The sequence below is a fragment of the Podarcis tiliguerta genome (genome assembly GCF_965153285.1).
Source record: "Podarcis tiliguerta genome assembly, chromosome: 2".
NCBI classification, from domain to species: domain Eukaryota; kingdom Metazoa; phylum Chordata; class Lepidosauria; order Squamata; family Lacertidae; genus Podarcis; species Podarcis tiliguerta.
This window is the reverse complement of record NC_139535.1, coordinates 44,302,731-44,322,212: the sequence shown is the minus strand read 5'-3', so window position 1 is coordinate 44,322,212 and position 19,482 is coordinate 44,302,731. Positions and strand designations below refer to the sequence as shown.

The 19,482-nt window shown below is 42.4% G+C and overlaps 1 protein-coding gene across 3 annotated transcripts in view; it reads right to left on the bottom strand.

Annotated features, from left to right (window-relative positions):
* Window positions 1-12,502: 12,502 nt before the first annotated feature.
* Window positions 12,503-19,482, bottom strand: part of FGD3 (FYVE, RhoGEF and PH domain containing 3) — a 104,914-nt gene continuing 97,934 nt past the window's right edge. For all 3 annotated transcript variants that reach the window (XM_083421086.1, XM_083421087.1, XM_083421088.1), the window contains 2 exons: window positions 16,197-16,337; window positions 12,503-14,054 (listed from right to left, as the gene is read on the bottom strand). In XM_083421086.1, the coding sequence (XP_083277212.1) occupies window positions 13,830-14,054; window positions 16,197-16,337 (366 nt within the window). In that variant the 3' untranslated portion in view covers window positions 12,503-13,829. The remainder of the gene's footprint in view (window positions 14,055-16,196; window positions 16,338-19,482) is intronic.

Below are 19,482 nucleotides of genomic sequence, written 5' to 3'. Positions count from 1 at the left end.
ACTGTAACAACTTCATGGTGAGTTCTGGCACCTTTTTTCTCTTAAAAAAGCACTGCATAGAACCATAGAATTGTCTCTGTTATTGTCATCATCATTAGAAGTGCTTGTCTCTTTCCACAAAAAGTATTGAAGCAACTCATAAAAGTAAAGTGAATAGTAATAATAATAATAATAATAATAATAATAATAATAATAATATTTGTAACATTTTGTCAAAGCAAAACGTATGACACTGGGATGAACAGCCAAGAATCTCCAAAATGGCCACAAAAACCTCAGTTGGTGCCCAACCACCTGGGAGAATAAATCTCTTTTCAGCTGGTGACAAAAAGATGTCAAACACGGTGCCAGTGCTCAGCCCTGTTCTACTCCAGTCCTGTTTTTGGGCTTCCCACAAGCTTCTGGTAGGTCACTGCAAGAACCGAGAGTGGCCTAGATGGGCCTTTGTCCTGATCCAGCAGGACTCTTCTGACGTTCTTTTGTTATGCTTCCTTAGGAGAGCATCCCACAGAATGTGGGGCAGCCCCTGAACAGACCCATTCTATCACTGCTGCCCTGTGGAGGAGGGTATGCAGAGAAGGGAGTCAAAAGATGATCTGAGGATCTGGATAGGCTCCTGTGGAGACAGGGAATCCAAGAGGTATTTGTATGCTGAGCCATGTGAGGTTTCATAGATTAAAACCAGCATTTTGATTTGGGCTTGGAAACGAATTCTCATTCAGTGCAGCTGAGACAAAAGGGAAGTTATATGTTTGTTTGTTTGTTTGTTTGTTTGTTTGTTTGTTTGCCCCCCCCCCCGTGCTCATCAGTATCTGGCTGCTGAATTCTGCACTAGCTGCAGCTTCCAAACTGTCCTCAATCACATGAAACACACTGCAGCGATCTAATCCAAAAACAAAAGTTTAGACCAATGAAACCAGGCAATGCCTGTCCAGATAGGGTCATAATTGAACCAACAGCTGAAGCTGATCAAAGGCACTCCATACCTTGGAGCCCATCAGAGCTTCCAGTCACAGTGATGGATCCAGGAAAGAATAGATTATATTAAAGTTGTTGTTGTTGTTGTTGTTGTTGTTGTTGTTGTTGTTGTTGTTCTTCTTCTTCTTCTTCTTCTTCTTCTTCTTCTTCTTCTTCTTCTTCTTCTTCTTCTTCTTCGTCTTCTTCTTCTTCTTCTTCTTCTTCTTCTTCTTCTTCTTCTTCGTCTTCTTCTTCCTTAAAAAAGGAATTTGATACTCCTCCATTACTACTACATCGCTCAGATATTCTTTTTGATTAGACACATTCCTCTTGATTTATTTAGCAAGTCTCTTAGTGACAGATTAATAAAGTTGTAGCAAATGAGAGTCAGGCCTCATGTTACACTCCTTGACGTGCTCAACATATTTCTACTGACACCATTCCAGAAATAAAACATCCAGGCAAAAACTGTTCTAAGACGAACTAGGTTGTACCCACTTGTAGCATGTCGTCACAGCTGCCAGCAAATGACATTTTTTAGCGGGTGGGAAGGAAGTGGAGAGGGAATTGACTTGTTTTTTAAAAAAGTTCTCTCAAGACTTGTTTGCACACCAAACTGATTTGATTTGCAGATCTTCATTACAAACCCAATGTGTACAGAGCAAAGGTCTTGTTTTACTGACAGGGATCAATTTCAATCAGTCTTTGCAAGAAAATTTGCAGGTTTTTTTCAACTGTACAGGCAGGGCATGTTGAACAAATTTATTATTTGCATTACAGTGGTAATCTATATTGTAATGCATAAATTGATTTTGTGGTTATGGGGCTCTAATGTCACCAGAGAACAGGACAGGCCTGCCTACTCATTCATTCTTCAGATGCTTTATTCTTTCTTTGCAACTGAGCTACTGAAGAACTTATAAAAGGTTAGCATGACAACGATTGACATTGTCTACTGTGCTGTCTCATTAAAAACCTGCACGGCAGAATGCATGCATATTTCCTAAGATGTTCTAAATGAATTTTTTTACAACTCATTTCTCACTTTTCCAAAATCTAATAGCAATCCAAGGAAGCAAAATAAACAATTTACCTAACATGATTTGCAGTGCCACTTCTTAGTTAATCTCACTGCTTAATGTGCAATGTCTGTTGCTTGTGTTTTAAGATTATTTACTGTTTATCCACTCCTGATTTTGAGGGGGAAGGACCATAACGCAGCGGCAGAGCATCTGCTTTGTATGCAAAGGTCTCAGGGGCCGAAATGTGACTCTGCAAGCCTGTCTGTGTGGCCCCCAGGACTCTCTCTGGGCCACATACCCTCCCTAGCCACCTGCTTATAGCAAATCCCTCAACTGTCCCAATTTATTTGGGACATTCAGTTTTGTGGAGCTGTGCTCTTGTGTGTGATCGTGGCCCCAAAAAACACGCATTTTGGGGCACCATGTTCTCATGTGGGTCTCATGACTCACGTGTCAGCTTGGTCTCAAAAGACGCACTTCCTGGTTTTCCTCTGGGGTATGTTGGCTCTGCTTTGCACTTTCCCTGAGTGTTTTTGCCTGACTGGAACGGGTCCTTCAACTCTGACAATGCAAGTGTATGTGGAACCAAGACTCTGCCCCCTTTTGCCTCTGGCCCTACCAGAGGGCATACACCTCCTGGAAGGCTATCCAGAAGGCAATGCAGCCCTCAGGTTGAAAAAGGCTTCCAACCCATACTGGAAAGTTAAATCAGCACCTCATATGGATTCTATGTGATCAATATGTATGTCCGTTTACAAAGTAAAAGAGGAGAAGCTCCTCCACAAAGGGTCTTTTGGGCTACAATTTAACACTGGGAAAAAGGAGGGGAAAGGAGGCAGGTGGGAGCTGGGGGTCGAATTTTCCTTTATTTCAGTCACAGAGCGATAATGGGGTTGAGAGGTTATGCCAAAAGCTTTCCAGAAAAAGGAGGTTTAGAGGAAGGACTGAGAGAAATCACACAAATGTTCTGGAGGATCAGTTTGGGTACGGGGCAGTTTTCCAAAGAGAACAAATGTCTTCTTTTAATACATCGTCAATGTTCAGTCTCTAACTTCTCTGCAAGGTAAAGGGGGGGAAATGAGAAGAAAATTGAATTGTTAGTTCTTTCCTCAGATTTTATGTCCATGGCAATAGCAGATCAGTCACTGAAAGGTATCAGATGGAGGGAGAGTTAAGTGTACATTTCATCAATTTTAGTTTGCCACATCCTCAAATCATAGGCTGTAAATCCTACTCCAATTCTGTGTGGGCTTCTGTATGAAATAGACAGCTTGCTTAATTCAGTGGAAAGACAGAGAGACCCAATGTTTAGTCAGGAAGAAAAATGATTTGGGGGCAGTACATCTGAAAGGTTGCAAAGTGCCCTACAGAGACTGTCGCTGGAATGTGTTGATCTAAAGAGTTTCCTTTCCATTACCCTCAGCTAATGGGAGAAATGGTTCTTCTCCCAGACCCAGCTTTATTAATATGTGTAAATGAGGCATGATGCATATTTTGACCTGCAAGTAATTATAACACTGTTTAATGTGGGAGCTAAGTCATGGAAACTTTTGGGAAGCTTTACTTATATAGACAGTCCCAAGGAATTTGCCCGATTTTATTTTATTTTTCACCCAGCTGCCCTGGCACCCACAATCCATTATGACTGTTGTATTTGATCCGCATCCATTTCTTCTGAGCGTAGTGTTGAAAAATTCCCATAACTGATTCTGAATGGTTATATCCTGTATCATTCAAAGAGGTGTTGACACATCATTATGAAGACTACGCTCCTGAGAAAGTTGACCGCTACAGAGATTTTGTCCATTTGCCATGATTGCCAAACTCAGTTAAACTCTCATGCGCACTCAGAGTTCTTGCATGTCCCATTGGTGCCTCCATTCAGTTCTGTGATAGCATAGCTGAACATCTGCGCTCCCTTTTTGCACATGGGCCTGGCATCTCTGTGGCTGGGTTCTGTGCTGCAGGGGCTGCATTCTGCCGTAACTTTAGATATTAACATGTTAAAAAGCCATGAGGGATCTTGAACATGATTGCTTGTGACAGCCAGCACACACAACAAATACTGCAAATGAACAGCTATCATGGAACACCCAGCCTGGAAAGCAATAAGATGAACCAAACTGCATATGACATTCAGGAATTAGTAGAGAGACAAAACAATAAGCAGCATGATGGCTCTGGTATCCCATTCTAGCCATGCACAGACCCATAACCCTTGGCATGACTAGGGATGGGGGAGGAATCCAATTTGGCTTCATTTTAATGTGAACCTACCTAATTCACATTTTCAAAAACACATGAAGTGATGCAGATATGCATCAAAAATCATCATTCTCCAAATTTGGGAGTGCAGCTCTCCAACCAAATTACGTGTACAAAAATGTATAAAAAGGTAAAGGTACCCCTGCCCGTACGGGCCAGTCTTGCCAGTCTCTAGGGTTGTGCGCTCATCTCACTCTAGAGGCCGGGAGCCAGCGCTGTCCGCAGACACTTCCGGGCTACGTGGCCCTCCCTTCAGTGCTCTCTGTCACACACACCCAGATCTGCTCTGGAGGATTGTAGGAACCGCAGAGCAGATTTGATGGGTGCTGGCTATGCATGGGGAGAAAAGAGGGAAGTGAAGTTTGGCTCATACAATATCATGACACAACCCCTAGTTATGAGTTTGAGTTTCCAGTCCACAAGTCATAGGGAACAATCCAAACAATGCCAGATTTGTATACACTGACTTTGGGAAATTAAAATTTCAACTTCACATTGGGGGGTGGGGGACCAAACAAGCAAAGCTGCACACTTGCTGCAAGTTTACAAAAAGAAAGACTCATTGTGAATTTGTGAGCCAATAAGCAAAAGATTGAGTTTTTCATTTTGTTCCATGGACTAGATTTAAAGCATACCATTTAAATTCTTCATAGACATGCTTATTTTTTAGTATATCCCATTGATTTCATTGGGACTTAATTTCTAGTAAACACACACTGGAATGTGGTCTAAACTTTACAATGAATACAATATTTATTCATATGAATGGCTTTACTTGAATAATATCAAACAGACCGCCTGCAGCATTATCAGGATGCATTTGGAGTAAGGATAGATGTGATTTCAGCAGTTTTAACAGCTCCCTCCCAGTTTACTGGAACTCAGTGAAATAACCTTGAAAAACAAAGCAAGGCTTGAGGGTGAGATTCATAGGATGAGCAAAAACACAAAATATTCATAAAACATTTGAAATCAGTTTGAACTGCTTTTCATCTCAGAGCATGATGAAAGGGTGCTTCATTTATTCAATCCAACTTAAAAAAACACACAAACTTTATCACATACAAAATAAGTACACAATTTGTGATAAGTACACAGAAAAGACAATGCAAAACAAAGCTAAATGCCTTAATTCTACGTAGTATTGTGGAATCCTACTTCTTTGTAATCATGCTTAGAAACTCCGATGGAAAGCTAACTACAATACCTAAAACTTAGCGCAGTCGGAAGTTTCCAGAAATTGCCATCTTGATTATACAGTAATTCCTATTATTTTGTACTGCATTACACTCACGTATTATTTTGAACAATGTACTCAAAAAGCAGAGAACTACAAGGAGTTCAGGATATGAGAGCACAGTAATCTTATCCCTAAGTGCGAGCTTCCACAGCTACTGCTCAGAAGTAATTTTGAATTACTGCCTTTTACTTCACTTCCCATTGGTATCAACACAGTTGACATGGATAGATGACAGCAAGATTAGATTACTTCGATGTTTTAAAATAAAGCTAAGTAGGATCTGGCTATGCATCTTGCAAATTTAGCAAAAGGTGCAGATACCTAATTTTCTAGATAATAGATGAGGAACAGTTGGCCCTTCAGACATTGTTGAGACTCCAGTTCCCATTAGCTCCAGTCAGCATGGCCAATGATCAGGAATTATGGGAGCTGCAGTCAAGCTGCATGTGTAGCACCACACGTTTCCCATCCCTGTACTAGATGGAGCATCTCAAGTGCAAATGATAAGGAACATATGATTTAACAACAGGAAGAATACCACCTTATACATTTTACTTTGCCTACCCAACATCCACCCAAAACAATAGGCAAATTTTGAGGGCTTTTTAATTTCAGAAGGAGATCCACAGATATCTTCCAGACCAAACTGCATGTCTGAAGAAGTGCTGTAGTGCAGGGGGAAGAGCATCTGTCGTACAGACCTATGGTCCCAGGTTCAGTTCCCAGCATCTTTAGGTAGGACTAGGAATGTTCCTGGCTTGAAACCTTGTAGAGCTGTTGGCAGTCAGTGTAGAGAAGAAGAAGAAGAGTTCAGGTTTGATATCCCGCTTTATCACTACCCGAAGGAGTCTCAAAATGGATAACATTCTCCTTTCCCTTCCTCCACCACAACAAACACTCTGTGAGGTGAGTGGGGCTGAGAGACTTCAGAGAAGTGCGACTAGCCCAAGGTCACCCAGCAGCCGCATGTGGAGGAGCGGAGAAGCAAACCCAGTTCCCCAGATTACGAGACTACCGCTCTTAACCACTACACCACACTGGCTCTACACTGGTGTAGACAGAACTGAACTACCGTATTTTTCGCCCTATAGGACGCACTTTTTCCCCTCCAAAAATGAAGGGGAAATCTGTGTGCGTCCTATGGGGCGAATGCAGGCTTTCGCTGAAGCTTGGAGAGTGAGAGGGGTCGGAAGCTATCAGCAAGCCTGGGGAGCCCGTGGGAGTTCCCGCAGGGCTCCCTAGCCTGCGGATAGCAGCCTGCTGCCCGGAGCGTGGGGCGCACTGAAGCAGAGTGCCCTGCGCTTCAGGCAGGTATGCACAAGCCTGGGGAGCCCGTGGGAGTTCCCGCAGGGCTCCCTAGGCTACGGATAGCAGCCTGCTGGCCGGAGCGTGGGGCGCGCTGAAGCCGCGGTTGGGGGGGGGATATTTTTTTTTCTTTATTCCCCTCCCCCCCAAAAAAACTAGGTGAATCCTATGGGTCGCTGCGTCCTATAGGGCGAAAAATACGGTAGATAAACCAATAGTCTGACTCAGTATAAAGAAGCTCAAATGTTCATGTGCTGCAGATAGATTACAATCCCCTAATAACAAGCTGGTATCAGCTTTTAGGACTGTAATGTAAACACTGGAATAGCCACCAATAAGAGTCTCTAAGGCCTCTGTAGAGTTAAAACAGTCTGCAGTTGAGTTTAACTGTACATTAAAAAAAATACCGTGCCTCATAAACACACCAAGATTGTTTCATTTTCAATATGGAATTGTGGAGAGGCTGAGGGTTGAGGTAGAAGCAAAGGGACTTTAAGTATAGGAAAATGATTTATTTTCAAGCTTGAGCAAGAGTTATGGCCCAGGTCACTGTTGATGCTACCAACTATGCCAATAAACTACCTTTTCGATCACAGACATCCTGTTATTTCATTATCCACCAACATCTAGCCCCTGCAGAATAAATCTGGATTCCAGAATAAGATTAGGTTTTGAGTGAAGACACAGGTATTTGAGGTTATCAAATATTTGAAACCAAAGCTCCTAACTTTAGTATATTAAAAAAGAATCCATAACTCTGCCTCCCTTGCTGTCAACAGAAACATGCACTGCTGGATTTAAAATGTTCTCTCTTTTTTTGGAAGAAAAAGATATGAAGCAAAAGTCACAAAATCAGCGTAAAATCCACTTCTCTCATGATCTGTAAAAGCAACAGGCAGAGAGGGAGGCACTAATGGGTTCACCTATTTACAAGCCCCAGTTATGAATCCATATAAGTACACACACAATTTCCATCCACTGCATGTTGTGAGGAAAATGCAGACTGCGGAAGAGCTGAAATGACTTTTTGGATAAGAAAGAAACCCTAAGGATTTTTTTTTCTACTGCAGGTGCAGAGAGAAGAAATAATGGCAATGGGGAGATGAGTGGAAGGAGGGAACATTCTCAATAATTCACACATCTTTTAAAAATATGCTTTGGTTCCCAGAAAGCTCTACTTGGGATATGAAAATCAAAATTGATGGCATACCCTCCAATATGCCTCACTATCATTTCAGGACTGACAAGGGTTATTCCTTTTGATCAGCCAGTCCTAGTTAGCAATTGTGCCACTGTATTTTGAATCGGCTAGCTGTATGCTTCACTGGAATCTCGTCAATAGTCAGATATGCTTTAAGAAAAAACTAATGCTATCTTTTATTCTCCCCCAATCCTCTGCCAGTATCCCTTTCATCTTCTGTTCCTTTTAGCACAACACATCCAGACTTCTAGCCCTTGCATGCCAGGCCATGATAAAAACAGACTGAATCAAAAGTTCATCACATACCCATCAACTGTTCCTATTTCAGTGGGACATCCTGGAATTACAGAGATCATCCTGGCTTCTGATTGGATCCCAGGATGTCCCGTTTTGGCTCCTGCAAGAGTGTGGCCCCAAAAGACACCCATTTTGGGGGGCTATGCTCTTGCATGAGCCATCTGGCTCCTGCGAAAGCATGGCCCCGAAACATTTTTTTTTGGGGGGGGTGCTCTCATGTGAGTCATGTGACTTGTGCGGGAGCACAACTCCGAAAGACACACATCCCTGGAAGGCTATGGCATGCACTCTTCCAGGCAGCCTGGCATCATTTTGCCACCAGATTGCTGACTGGTCTGGAACTCTTATTTGACTGAAAAGGATAATAAAACATAATAATAAATAAATGTTCCCAAGATGGTACAAATGCTCCTAAGCGGGCTTTCAAAAGCAGCTTACAATGTGGAATTGTGGATTTGCTCTCTAAAGAAAAGTCAATATCTCACTGGGCATGCTAAAGTAGCTTGCTGGATCCCAGCCACTGCATGTAAGCAAATATTTAGGACTACACGTACTCTACACAGTGAAAGGAATGAAGGCAGAAGGAACGACAGCGGGACAGGGCTATTGCTGCCCTGGTCCTTCTCGTGGGCATCCCACAGGCATCTGGTCAGACCCTGTGGATGCTAGAGAAGCACTATAGATGTATGAAAGAATATATGGAAAAGTCAGGAAAGTTACATCCATGTAACTTCACTGCAATAAACTAGTGCAGGAAAGTCAAGGCCAAGAATGGAAAGGGAATTTGTCACAGGAGTTTAACATGACTAACACTATCCAGTTTAAAGAGACCTTGTAATGGGTTAGGAGATGATCCATTTAGAATCTACAATTGAAGACCTCTAATATTGTTTACCATATTTTGATATTTAGATGTGGACTGCTGTTAGACAGCCTTTGGCTTCTCATCTTCCCAGCTACAATCATTTAGTAAGTGTAATAGCATCTACTCACATTTCTGCCTCTCTCCCTTGTTTCTCCATTGACTCTTCTATTTTTTATATTCTAAAATAATCATGTTTCACAGCTACTTTACCTATAAGTTACCGGTAACTTTCCTTTCTTGCTTAGTCTGAGCGCATGTAGGTCTGCCCTTCAGCACATGCCTTATTTGTTATTTATAAGTTTGCAGTTCTCCCCTGGCCACCCCCATTCTTCCTCCCAGAAACTCACAGCACTGTGTTAGCCACAGAACCACGGCACTTTTGGAAGAGAAACTGCAGCTTGCCCCAAGGCTAAGCAGGAAGCTTCAGAAACCAAACATGGATTTGATTCTGGGCTTCAGATGACTAACTGAACTAGGAATCTTTGTGGCAGTGGTGGGAATACAAGAACAGCTCTGGCTTCCTTTCCCCATGGGGAGAGGCTTGCCTTATCTGTTCTGTACATGACTACAAAAAAAGTAGTCTGTTTCAATAGCTGTTTGCAACCCAGATCGGGAGAAACATGTCTGTGAGAAGACAAACCAAAAAGAAAAGTCTGTCATCGGATTGTGAGCCTTTTTTATAGAGTGATGCACATAAAAACATACTTTGTCTATTCAAGGAGGCAGATAGCAGTAGACGCTGTAACTGTCTGAAACCTCTATTTCTTGGACCAGTAGGCTCATTTTATATTTTGAGAAAGTTGTTGGTGGCGGCAGCAGCGGCGTCCATCTGCCTCAGGAGACAATGGAAGTGTGTGTCTTCAGGGGTAAGGACAAACTGGTGGAGGATGACTGAGCCTGCTGTGTCTGCAGAGACTGATCCAGGAGAGAAATGTTTTATTGCAGGTGGGGGAGGTGAAGGGGCATTTGATTTGCTGCTGCAGAAACCATGGTTTGCTTCTCCTAGTGGCCATTCCTCTTCTGGTCACCGCTGTGGATACATGACCTGCTGTGGGCACTACTTACAAAATGGCTCTGGAGCCATGGCATGTCACAAAATTAGAAAGAGTACATTCATTGCCCCTCTCCTTGGACAACCTAAGGCTTACTCTGGGAAGTCAGCTATGTCCTGCTGGTCCCAATTGTGTGATTTCTCTCTCTCCCCCCTCTCCCCCCACAGAGTGGTCTTGCCGCCTAAGAAAAACAGGGAGCCTTCCCAGTAACAAGAAAAAATATATAAAATATGCATAAGGTGACAGAAGAAGAAGAGTTTTGGATTTGATAGCCCGCCTTTCACTCCCTTCAGGAGTCTCAAAGCGGCTAACATTCTCCTTTCCCTTCCTCCACCACAACAAACACCTCTGTGAGGTGAGTGAGGCTGAGAGACTTCAGAGAAGTGTGACTGGCCCAAGGTCACCCAGCAGCCGCATGTGGAGGAGCGAACCCGGTTTCCCAGATTACGAGACTATCGCTCTTAACCACTACACCACACTGACATCACCCTCTTGCGCATGTGCAATCACCAGACATACAGACCACAGATGCACATGCTTCTCTCACACACACCCTTCACATAGGCACCTCTCCCTGCCTTGCAGGCCATACATTCATGCATATCCCTTCCCCTTCCACTCACATCTCACCTTTGTAGAGCAAGCACATATACAAGCACACATACCCTTTCTCACACACCAGCCACTGCCCTCCAAGTGTGCATCTCACTCTTATACACATGGGCATCAGCCAGATTTTTCTTCCAAGGGGTGTGTGTGGATGTTTCAAAGGGGCAGGCAAGTACGTATAACAGTGAGAGTGGCACGAGATAATTTCTCACCCAAAAATGAAAACAATGGTGTCTGTACATTTTGCCTCCTATCTCAGGTTATAAAAAATGCTGGAAACTTCAACTCCTTCTTGATATCTCAAGGGAGGGCTGAGAAAGGCCCTGGTCTGAAACCCCAGATTGCCCCTGCAAGCCAGTGTAGACATTAGTGAGGTAGATGGACCAATCCTGTTTCATAAACTGGAGTCACTGCTTTGTTTGGCAATGCTAATTGTAGAACTGTTTTACTCACTTTCTTAGTCTGTTGCTCCTTACCGTATTACGTTTCAGATCAGATAAGCCCACTGTTACATGCTCACAAGAATCTTCTCCCGTGTATAAGCAATCGGCAGCTATCTCCCTTGCTCATCATGCGTATATCCCCCTCCTATCCTGTTTTCCCTTTTAATACCAAGCTCAGCTACTGTTAGATTGCATCATTTCAGCAGGAAGCATGAGGAGACATCTTAAAATGAGTATTTTGATCTACTTGTCAAAAGCAACAAATTTCCAAATCGATTTCTTCTATGAATTCCTACGGGGTGGATGGATCTGGAAGACTAGCCCAAATGGCCTTCCGAAGGGAACAAAATGTTTAAAAGATCCCACGCAGCAACAAGAGTGCATGCGGTTAAACAATGCTTTGGTCTAGCTCATTCTAGATGTTGTTTACAGTGACAAAAAGCTTTGACTCCACCAATAGCCAGCCCAACACTCCTCAGAAACTGAGAAAGGAACCCGTTCCTTCCCACCACTTCTGCCATGGTCCACTTCCTGGTCTTGGGCACTGCAGGAAGGGAGAGCACTTTTAATCCATTTAGCCAAAGCAATCCCTTGCACCAGGATTCCCCCTGTAAAAAATAAATTTAAATTGTATCTGTGCAAGCTGCTTTGCTTTTTCATACAGCCATGGCTATGTGCACTACTTATGTTCTTCAGTTGACTAGGATTGATGGGAGTCCCACACCTGCCACCTCCCTCCCTGTCATGCCGCGTTCATTTAACCCAGGTGGCTGATGGGACGAGTCTGGCTTGCGACCAGGTTTGTAGTAGCTACTGAGGAGGAGGAATGAGGGCAGAGAAGAATCAAAGGCTGATCAACACATCGCCTCTAGCAGCAATGCCTCACCTACTCAGACAAGTGCCCTAGCTCCACTTTTCCTGTAGTGCCTCAACATGCTGCTTCCTTTCTTTTACTTCTGTCTGGTTGGTAGAAAGGGTGTGTGGTCTCATTCTCTTATGGTATTGTGTTGCAAAAGGAGCCCACGGGCTACACAATGAAGTCCTGGCTGGCATACTGAGAACATTGGAATGGAGAGGTGTGGCAAGCTGCTTAGGACATGGTCATGGAAGCCATGATGAGGGGGAAACCAGAGGATTCACAGACCAGAAGAGCCACGTGACACAAGTGACTGAATCCAAGAACGCTGGTTTTACCTCTTAGGTGATACCCACCTAAAATTTCTACGTTGAGTACCTGGCTCAGGAATCAATGGCATGGGTTTTTATTTGCATACATAAATATTTTTGCAAACAAAAGTACACAGGAAACAAATTACAAATTCAATTTATACAAGTGTCTTAACTGACAGACTAAGTTTCAGTTAGATCACTTTTGTAAAAAAAAAAAAAAAAGCTTAACATGTGGTATTTACAAATTATATAAATAAATCCTTGATTACTCAAAAAAGTTAATCGTCCTAAAAAAGGTCACCTTTACTGGGTGTACTAAAACTGTCCATTTATTAGGAACATCCCAGTTTGCAGTGTAAAACATTTGATTGCATACATTAAAAAGGAGGTTGTATAAAGAAATAAGAAAAGTGTGGGTAAAAGTAAAAAACAAAAACAAAAATATTTATATTTATATATATATATATATATAGGAATACTTGATATTTGAGATTTCAAGGTGTCTTCCACAATGCCTTTCAGAAAACTCTACAAACGTATTCTACAGTATCTGTCTAGTGAAAAAAGTCATTGTAAGAAAGGACAGAGTTACCAAAAGAAACAGATCCATCACGTTGTTCTTACAGCACAGAGGAGACCATTATTTTTTTTAAGAAAAATCCCAAAACAGAAGACAGAAAACAGCATGTCAGTGGCCAGCCACAAGCCTTGTACAACATTTAACTTAAAGGCAGCACTTTTGTAACGCACAAACTATACATATCCTTCACTCAAACAGCAATTGAAAGGAACAAAAATACAGGGTGAGGGAGTCGAGTAAGAGAATCAAAGAACTGTGGAGTTGGAAGGGATCCCAAGCGTAATCTAGTCCAACCCCCTGGAATGCAGGAATCACGACGAGATCATACATCAACCTCTGCTTAAAAACCTCCAAGGAAGGAGAGTCCACCACGTCTCGTGGGAGTCTGCTTCACTGTCAAACAGCTCTTGCTGTCAGAAAGTTCTTCCTGATGTTTAGACGGAATCTCCTTTCTTGTAACTTGAAGCCATTGGTTTGGGTCCTACCTTCCGGAGCAGGAGAAAACAAGCTTGCTCCATCTTCCATGTGACAGCCCTTTAGGTGTTTGAAGATGGCTTACTTGAATTATGATTTTTTTTCGCAGTTACTTTCAATAAAATTAATGCTTGCTCCTTTTCTTTTCCATCAATGTCAACAAGAACACCATTAATTACTACACTTACTTTTCCCATCTAACATATATGCCAGACAATCAGTACTGTATGTGATGAATGTACAATAATAAGAGGGGGTGGGAGGAAAACCATACAGATTTTGAAAGTGCCATGATTATTGAGTTCAGCCCCCTGCTCCCGAAATATATCTTGGACCCCAGAAAAAGGCTTTAGGGCTCACTGGCTCCTTCACTTGGATCATAAATCTCCCCTTTAGCTGCTTTGGTGAGAATATCCATCCATTTTATTTGCAACTCTTCATCGTCTGCACTGAAATACATAGTCTGTTGGGACTGGCAGAGTTTGAAAACATGTTTTGAGTCAAACTTCTCACCAGAATGCGGAAATTCAACTTCATATCCTGGTAGGGGTATGCTTCGTGGAATCCGTCCATCCTAAACACACACAAAAGAAAAGCAGGAGTCAAAACCCAAAACTGGCTGGAAATAAAAAGAAAGCAGGTGACAGGTGAACTGGTGAAAAAAATTCAAGAGGATAGCCATTATTTCCCGATTTTTCTAGGAATGAGTAGTACTTGAAGATAAAACATTGTATAAAACACATGCATTTATCAGGATGTATTTTAAAGAAATTATTAGTGAGGGTCATCTTATCATGACGACTGAATTATTGTGTTGTAGACCAGGGCTGGGATGGTTCTGAAACCAAAAAGCCCTGGAATGCTAGTGACACAGAGGTCAAGGAAGAGACTCTCCCCAAACTGTATCAAGAACCAGCTGTGAGGAATCTTCCTCTTTGCAGAAATCTCCTGGGATGTTGAAGAGCTGCCCTGAGGGGATGCCTCCCTGCCCATGTTCTCAGACATCAGTGATTTTTCCTTGTGAAATTCCACAGATCATAGCAGTCTGCATTCAGAATGATGCCTTGCCTGCCCCTAATCACTGAACCACCTACAGTTGTGGTGGCAAGTGGTCTCTATAGACTTCGCTGTGCAGTGGCCTCTTTGCACTCCTTGGTCTTGAACAGTATTAACTTGTAAACTGCCTTGGGTTTTTAGAAAAGGGGGGGGGGGGGAGAAATCTAGAATCTAGTTCATGGTTTTCATTTTGTTTTTTAACAGAACTAAACAAACACAAAAATAGTTGACTCGTGTATTTGTTTTGCCTTGAGGGGTTTTTAAAAGAAAACCACAACAAATGTTACAAAGTTTGGATTCAAGAGTTATGAGGCCCGGATTGCCTCCTCTCAATAACAACCTCTCTAGTGATTCTACGCACACATTCCACCAGTATTCTGCAAAGAGGCATATTTCAAAGAAAGCAACATTCTCTTCACTTTATTACAAGAGCAGCTACTGTTAAGACTGCATTAGCTGACGTGCCCTGCAGTTCCCTCACAAATCCATGTGGGAATGTGCAGGAATGATAACCGGAGAAGAAGCACCACCACTTTGCACCAGGGAGCATTCGTGCACAGAGATGCACCAAGCTGCTGGGCTTTTTAAGGCATCCACTCTGATTCTTTTTTTCCATAACAATATTCGCAAATTACTACTATTCGCTCTCACTGGCTCCTGGGGCTACTGTTGATGTGCGTATGTTGACACTGCACACATAGTGATTTTCAACCCAATTGGGATAGGAAAGCAATTTTTCTACATATTCTGTCAGTCAACATATTGCTCCTCTTTATCATCCCAGTATAAACGCCAGGGAGAGATCTGAAGATTGCTTCTATTACTGTATTAATCCTGTATGTATCTGGCGAATTTGATTTAGTTGTAAGTATGCCCGAGCTGAGGAAATCTACTTGTTTCATGCATTATCAAAACACATTCTCAGCACTTCTGCAAGTGCACAGATCTAATACTGTCAGAACGCTGAGCTTCATAAATCAAATGAAGATTTAAAGGCATGCAGTCTTACTGCCTCTGCCTTGTGATTTTTATCTTTGGGGAGGATGAATGCTTTTCAAAGCTCAATAAACCCTTTGAGATCTTCATTTTTTGGTGGGGGGAAATGCATCTCTTAAAAACGGGGGTGGGGGCGGGATAAATAATTATCATAGTTGTACACCTTTTGATGAAGGCAAGAAGTTCATTTATCATTTTCAAAAGACGAGAATGCTTTCTCTGAATGCCTGCAAGACATTCTGTTGTTGAAAGGAAGCCAAATCCTTCTAGCCAAATCATCTGATCTCAGAGCACACTTTCCCCTGCAAATTAAAATTGGGGGTACTTGCTCTGCTGAAGAAGTGTAAGAGTTATCTGCGCTTACAGTAAAAGGTGCAATGAGCTGCCTCCCTAGAGGGCAGCTAATTCTCCCCAGAGGAAGCTGACTGAAGAAAGGAAAAGGGCAGAGTACTGGATCAGCCGTGGCAGGCAGCCTCAGTGGGATGTACAGTGGATGCACAAAAACCTACAAATTAATCCATTAGTTGCCTGAACCTGTACGGTTCTCACGCAGCATGCTCACAAGTCCCGGCACATAGCTTAGGAATAACTGTTCCAGACCATTTCTCAGTATGGCTTGTTCAATATATATTTTTAACAGCTTGTAAGATGCTCTGCTTTTTACCTGACTGCCTCCTTGTAGATATAAGACGAGAGGTTCAGCCTTAGGGATGGTGACCCAAACTTTACACCAAGTCTTTCCTTTTTCTTGGAACAGGAGGTGACTGCTGAAAAGGCTGCTTTCTGCTCCCAAAATGCTTTGCTTCTATATATAACAAATAAACCAAGCAGTGTTTATTCATGCGCTTGTGCTGAAGGCATTTACATTTTATTACGCACCTTAATGGTTTATTGGTTTATGTTCAAATATTTGTTCATGAATGGTCCATGGGAGCAGAAGTGTGATTACCAAGGTATTAATCCTTAAGAATACAGAGGTTTAATCATCATTACATATAATCAGGATTAAAAGACTCGCACGTAGGTGCTGAACTGTTTTTAGAGAACGTTAAGCTGAAAACCCCACCTCCACAGTCAAAGTTGAGAACAGCAATTAAGATGATACAGCTACTTTCATACGTAAAGTAGGTTGGAAGGAGAATGAAAATTAATTAGGAAGCTGCTTCAGCACAAGTGAATAGAGTCACAGCGCAGTGCTGCTGCAAGGATAAATAAAATCTCCAGGGTTTTAAACTTATTATTTAGGGAGGGTTTTTTTTTTTAAAAAAAAAAATCAACTCCAAATCAGTGAGAACAGCCAAATCCAATGTATATTTATTACGAAGTAAGACTCATAGTGTTCAGTGGGACTTCCTTCCAGGCAAGTATTCATAGGATTGCTGCTAGGCAGAGCATAACCCTGCTGTTTCAGAAATGCCAGACATCTTTGAAGTCTGTAATGCTGGGATTTCCATACGTCTCCTCTCTCCATAAGATATGACTTTCATTAATTTGTGAGCAAACAAAACCTAGTATTGTTAAGACCATGGGCCTGTAAAAGGGTAAAATAGTATTGGGAAATAATTTATAATGAATTGAGGAAAAAATGTTTAAAAACATTTTCCAAAAAAACCCAGAGTCCTTTCTGTTGGGGATAATTCAGACTGAAATTCCCATGTGTCAAAAAAAGGTTATTTATGCAGTCCGTGTTTTGTTAGCCCAAAAATGGCAAACAAGCACAGTCCGAACTAAAGAATAATGGGAACTTAAACTCATGGAATATGCGCAGCTTACGGACCTAACATACAGAATAAGAAAACAAGAATAAAATACGTTTAAAGAAGATTGGAAAATGTTTATTGAATACATTGGGGGAAATTGTGTACACTTGAAAACACTAGCAGCATTAAGATAAATTCAACAGTGTAAATAAGTTTTGATGGATGTAATAATGGAATCAGGATGCAGGTGGAGCTGTGGTCTAAACCATTGAGCTTAGGGCTTGCCGATCAGAAGGTCAGCAGTTCGAATCCCTGCGATAGGGTGAGCTTGGTCCCTGCTCCTGCCAACCTAGCAGTTCAAAAGCACATCAAAGTGCAAGTAGATAAATAGGTACCACTCCGGCGGGAAGGTAAACGGCATTTCCGTGCGCTGCTCTGGGTCGCCAGAAGCGGCTGAATCATGCTGACCACATGACCTGGAAAAACAGTCTGTGGACAAACGTCAGCTCCCTCGGCCAGTAAAGCGAGATGAGTGCCGCAACCCCAGAGTTGTTCGTGACTGGACTTAACTGTCAGGGGTTCTTTACCTTTAATAATGGAATACTGAATGGTTTAGTTAATATGCAGGGATTTATGTTATGCAAAATGGACCATGGAAAGAGAAGAAGGGAAGTTTTGTTATTTTAAGATTGTTTAAATGAACATTCTAAATTGTAAAACAGAAAATTTAATTAATTAATTAATTAGTGTGTGTGTGTGTGTGTGTGTGTGTGTGTGTATGAGACCATCATAACAACTTCTATTTGTTTCAATAGGTCTTGCACAGGGGTGGTTTTTGTGAGTCTGCATCATCTAATAGCAGCATTTGCCTGAGTGTCAGGCGCTGACAACTCTCAATTTGCACCTTAACAATGCAAACAGAACTGTGAGGAGTTGGGTATGCTCTGTTCCCCTTAGTAAGATGTACTTTCAATTATTTTTTTTAAAGCTTAAACTGTGGCATCTCCTGTGTGAAATTTACAGTCTACAAATCCTTGCATTGGCTATGTGAACAGGCACGAGACAAGGGTGGGCTGAATGAGCACACTTGAGATGGAAAAATACCTCTGAAGAAAAACCATTAGAAATAATAGTGGCGCTATGTTCTGCAAACTGCAAATGGCAAGAAGGTTTGGTGTCCTGCCACTGACTTCACTGGAGTCTTTAGAAAAAAGAAAACCCTATTCTGTGATATGCAAATGGTGTGATGGTGGTGGTGAATTAAATCAATAATTTCCCCAGAACCACATATCAAAAAAGCAGAAGAGCCTCTAGGAATGGAGACACTGTACCTATTATGTTTTGTATAACAAATCTCCAGAGAAACTACACATCTGCTAATAGATCAGGGAAAAAGGCAAATCCTTGAAGAGCCACTGAGTTCATGAAATATTAATTCGGGGAAAACACTTGAACCCCTAATCCTAGGAGCATTTGCTTGGATGTAACCCAAAGACGTCCATCCGCTACTTCATAGTACAAGGCAGCAGCCCAGATTAGGCAGCATTCTGTGCTATTCCCTTGTGTGTTTTACCTGAATCTCTAAGACTTAGCACAGAGCTAAATGCCTAACCCTATTAAGCAGATGAGCTTCCTTTCTCCTGAATGTGAACAGTATGCTGCCCTACTTGAGAGAGCAGGTCATATTTCACTGTACTGTATTTTAAGCCGCTGCATGGCTTTTAGGATTATCCAAAAACTTGGATTTGGGGCAAGGATTCCCCCATTACAGTCCCTCTGCAACAGCTTTCGACTGCAGTACAAGGAACTGCTTGTAGCAGTTACGAGGAGCATATTTCCGAGTAGAAGAGTAAGAAAGGTTATGAAAGCCATTTGGTGGGTCTTTGCCTCTGTTGCTGAAACCACCAAACTTCAAGTTACTAACAGGAGCCAAACTTTTAAGTTACCAGCAAGAACATACAGTGGGTGTTGCTGCCCTCCCAACCGTGGTGCTGATGCTGCTTCTGAGATGGTGCGGGGATGGAACAGAGAGGTCAGAGCTGCATAGGTTCAACAATAGGAACACTAGACTGGCTCCACTGGGGTGCCCCGGCAGCCTCAACCTCGTCCCTGTCCTGCCCCAACCCCCAGGCAATTCCAGTAAGCAGAAATGATGCTGCTGCCGGAAGGGTGGGGCAGTGGGCTTCCCTTCATGCCAGGTTGCTTCTGGCTGGTGGATTGCCAAGACTTTTATTCTTTCTCCATGGCTGA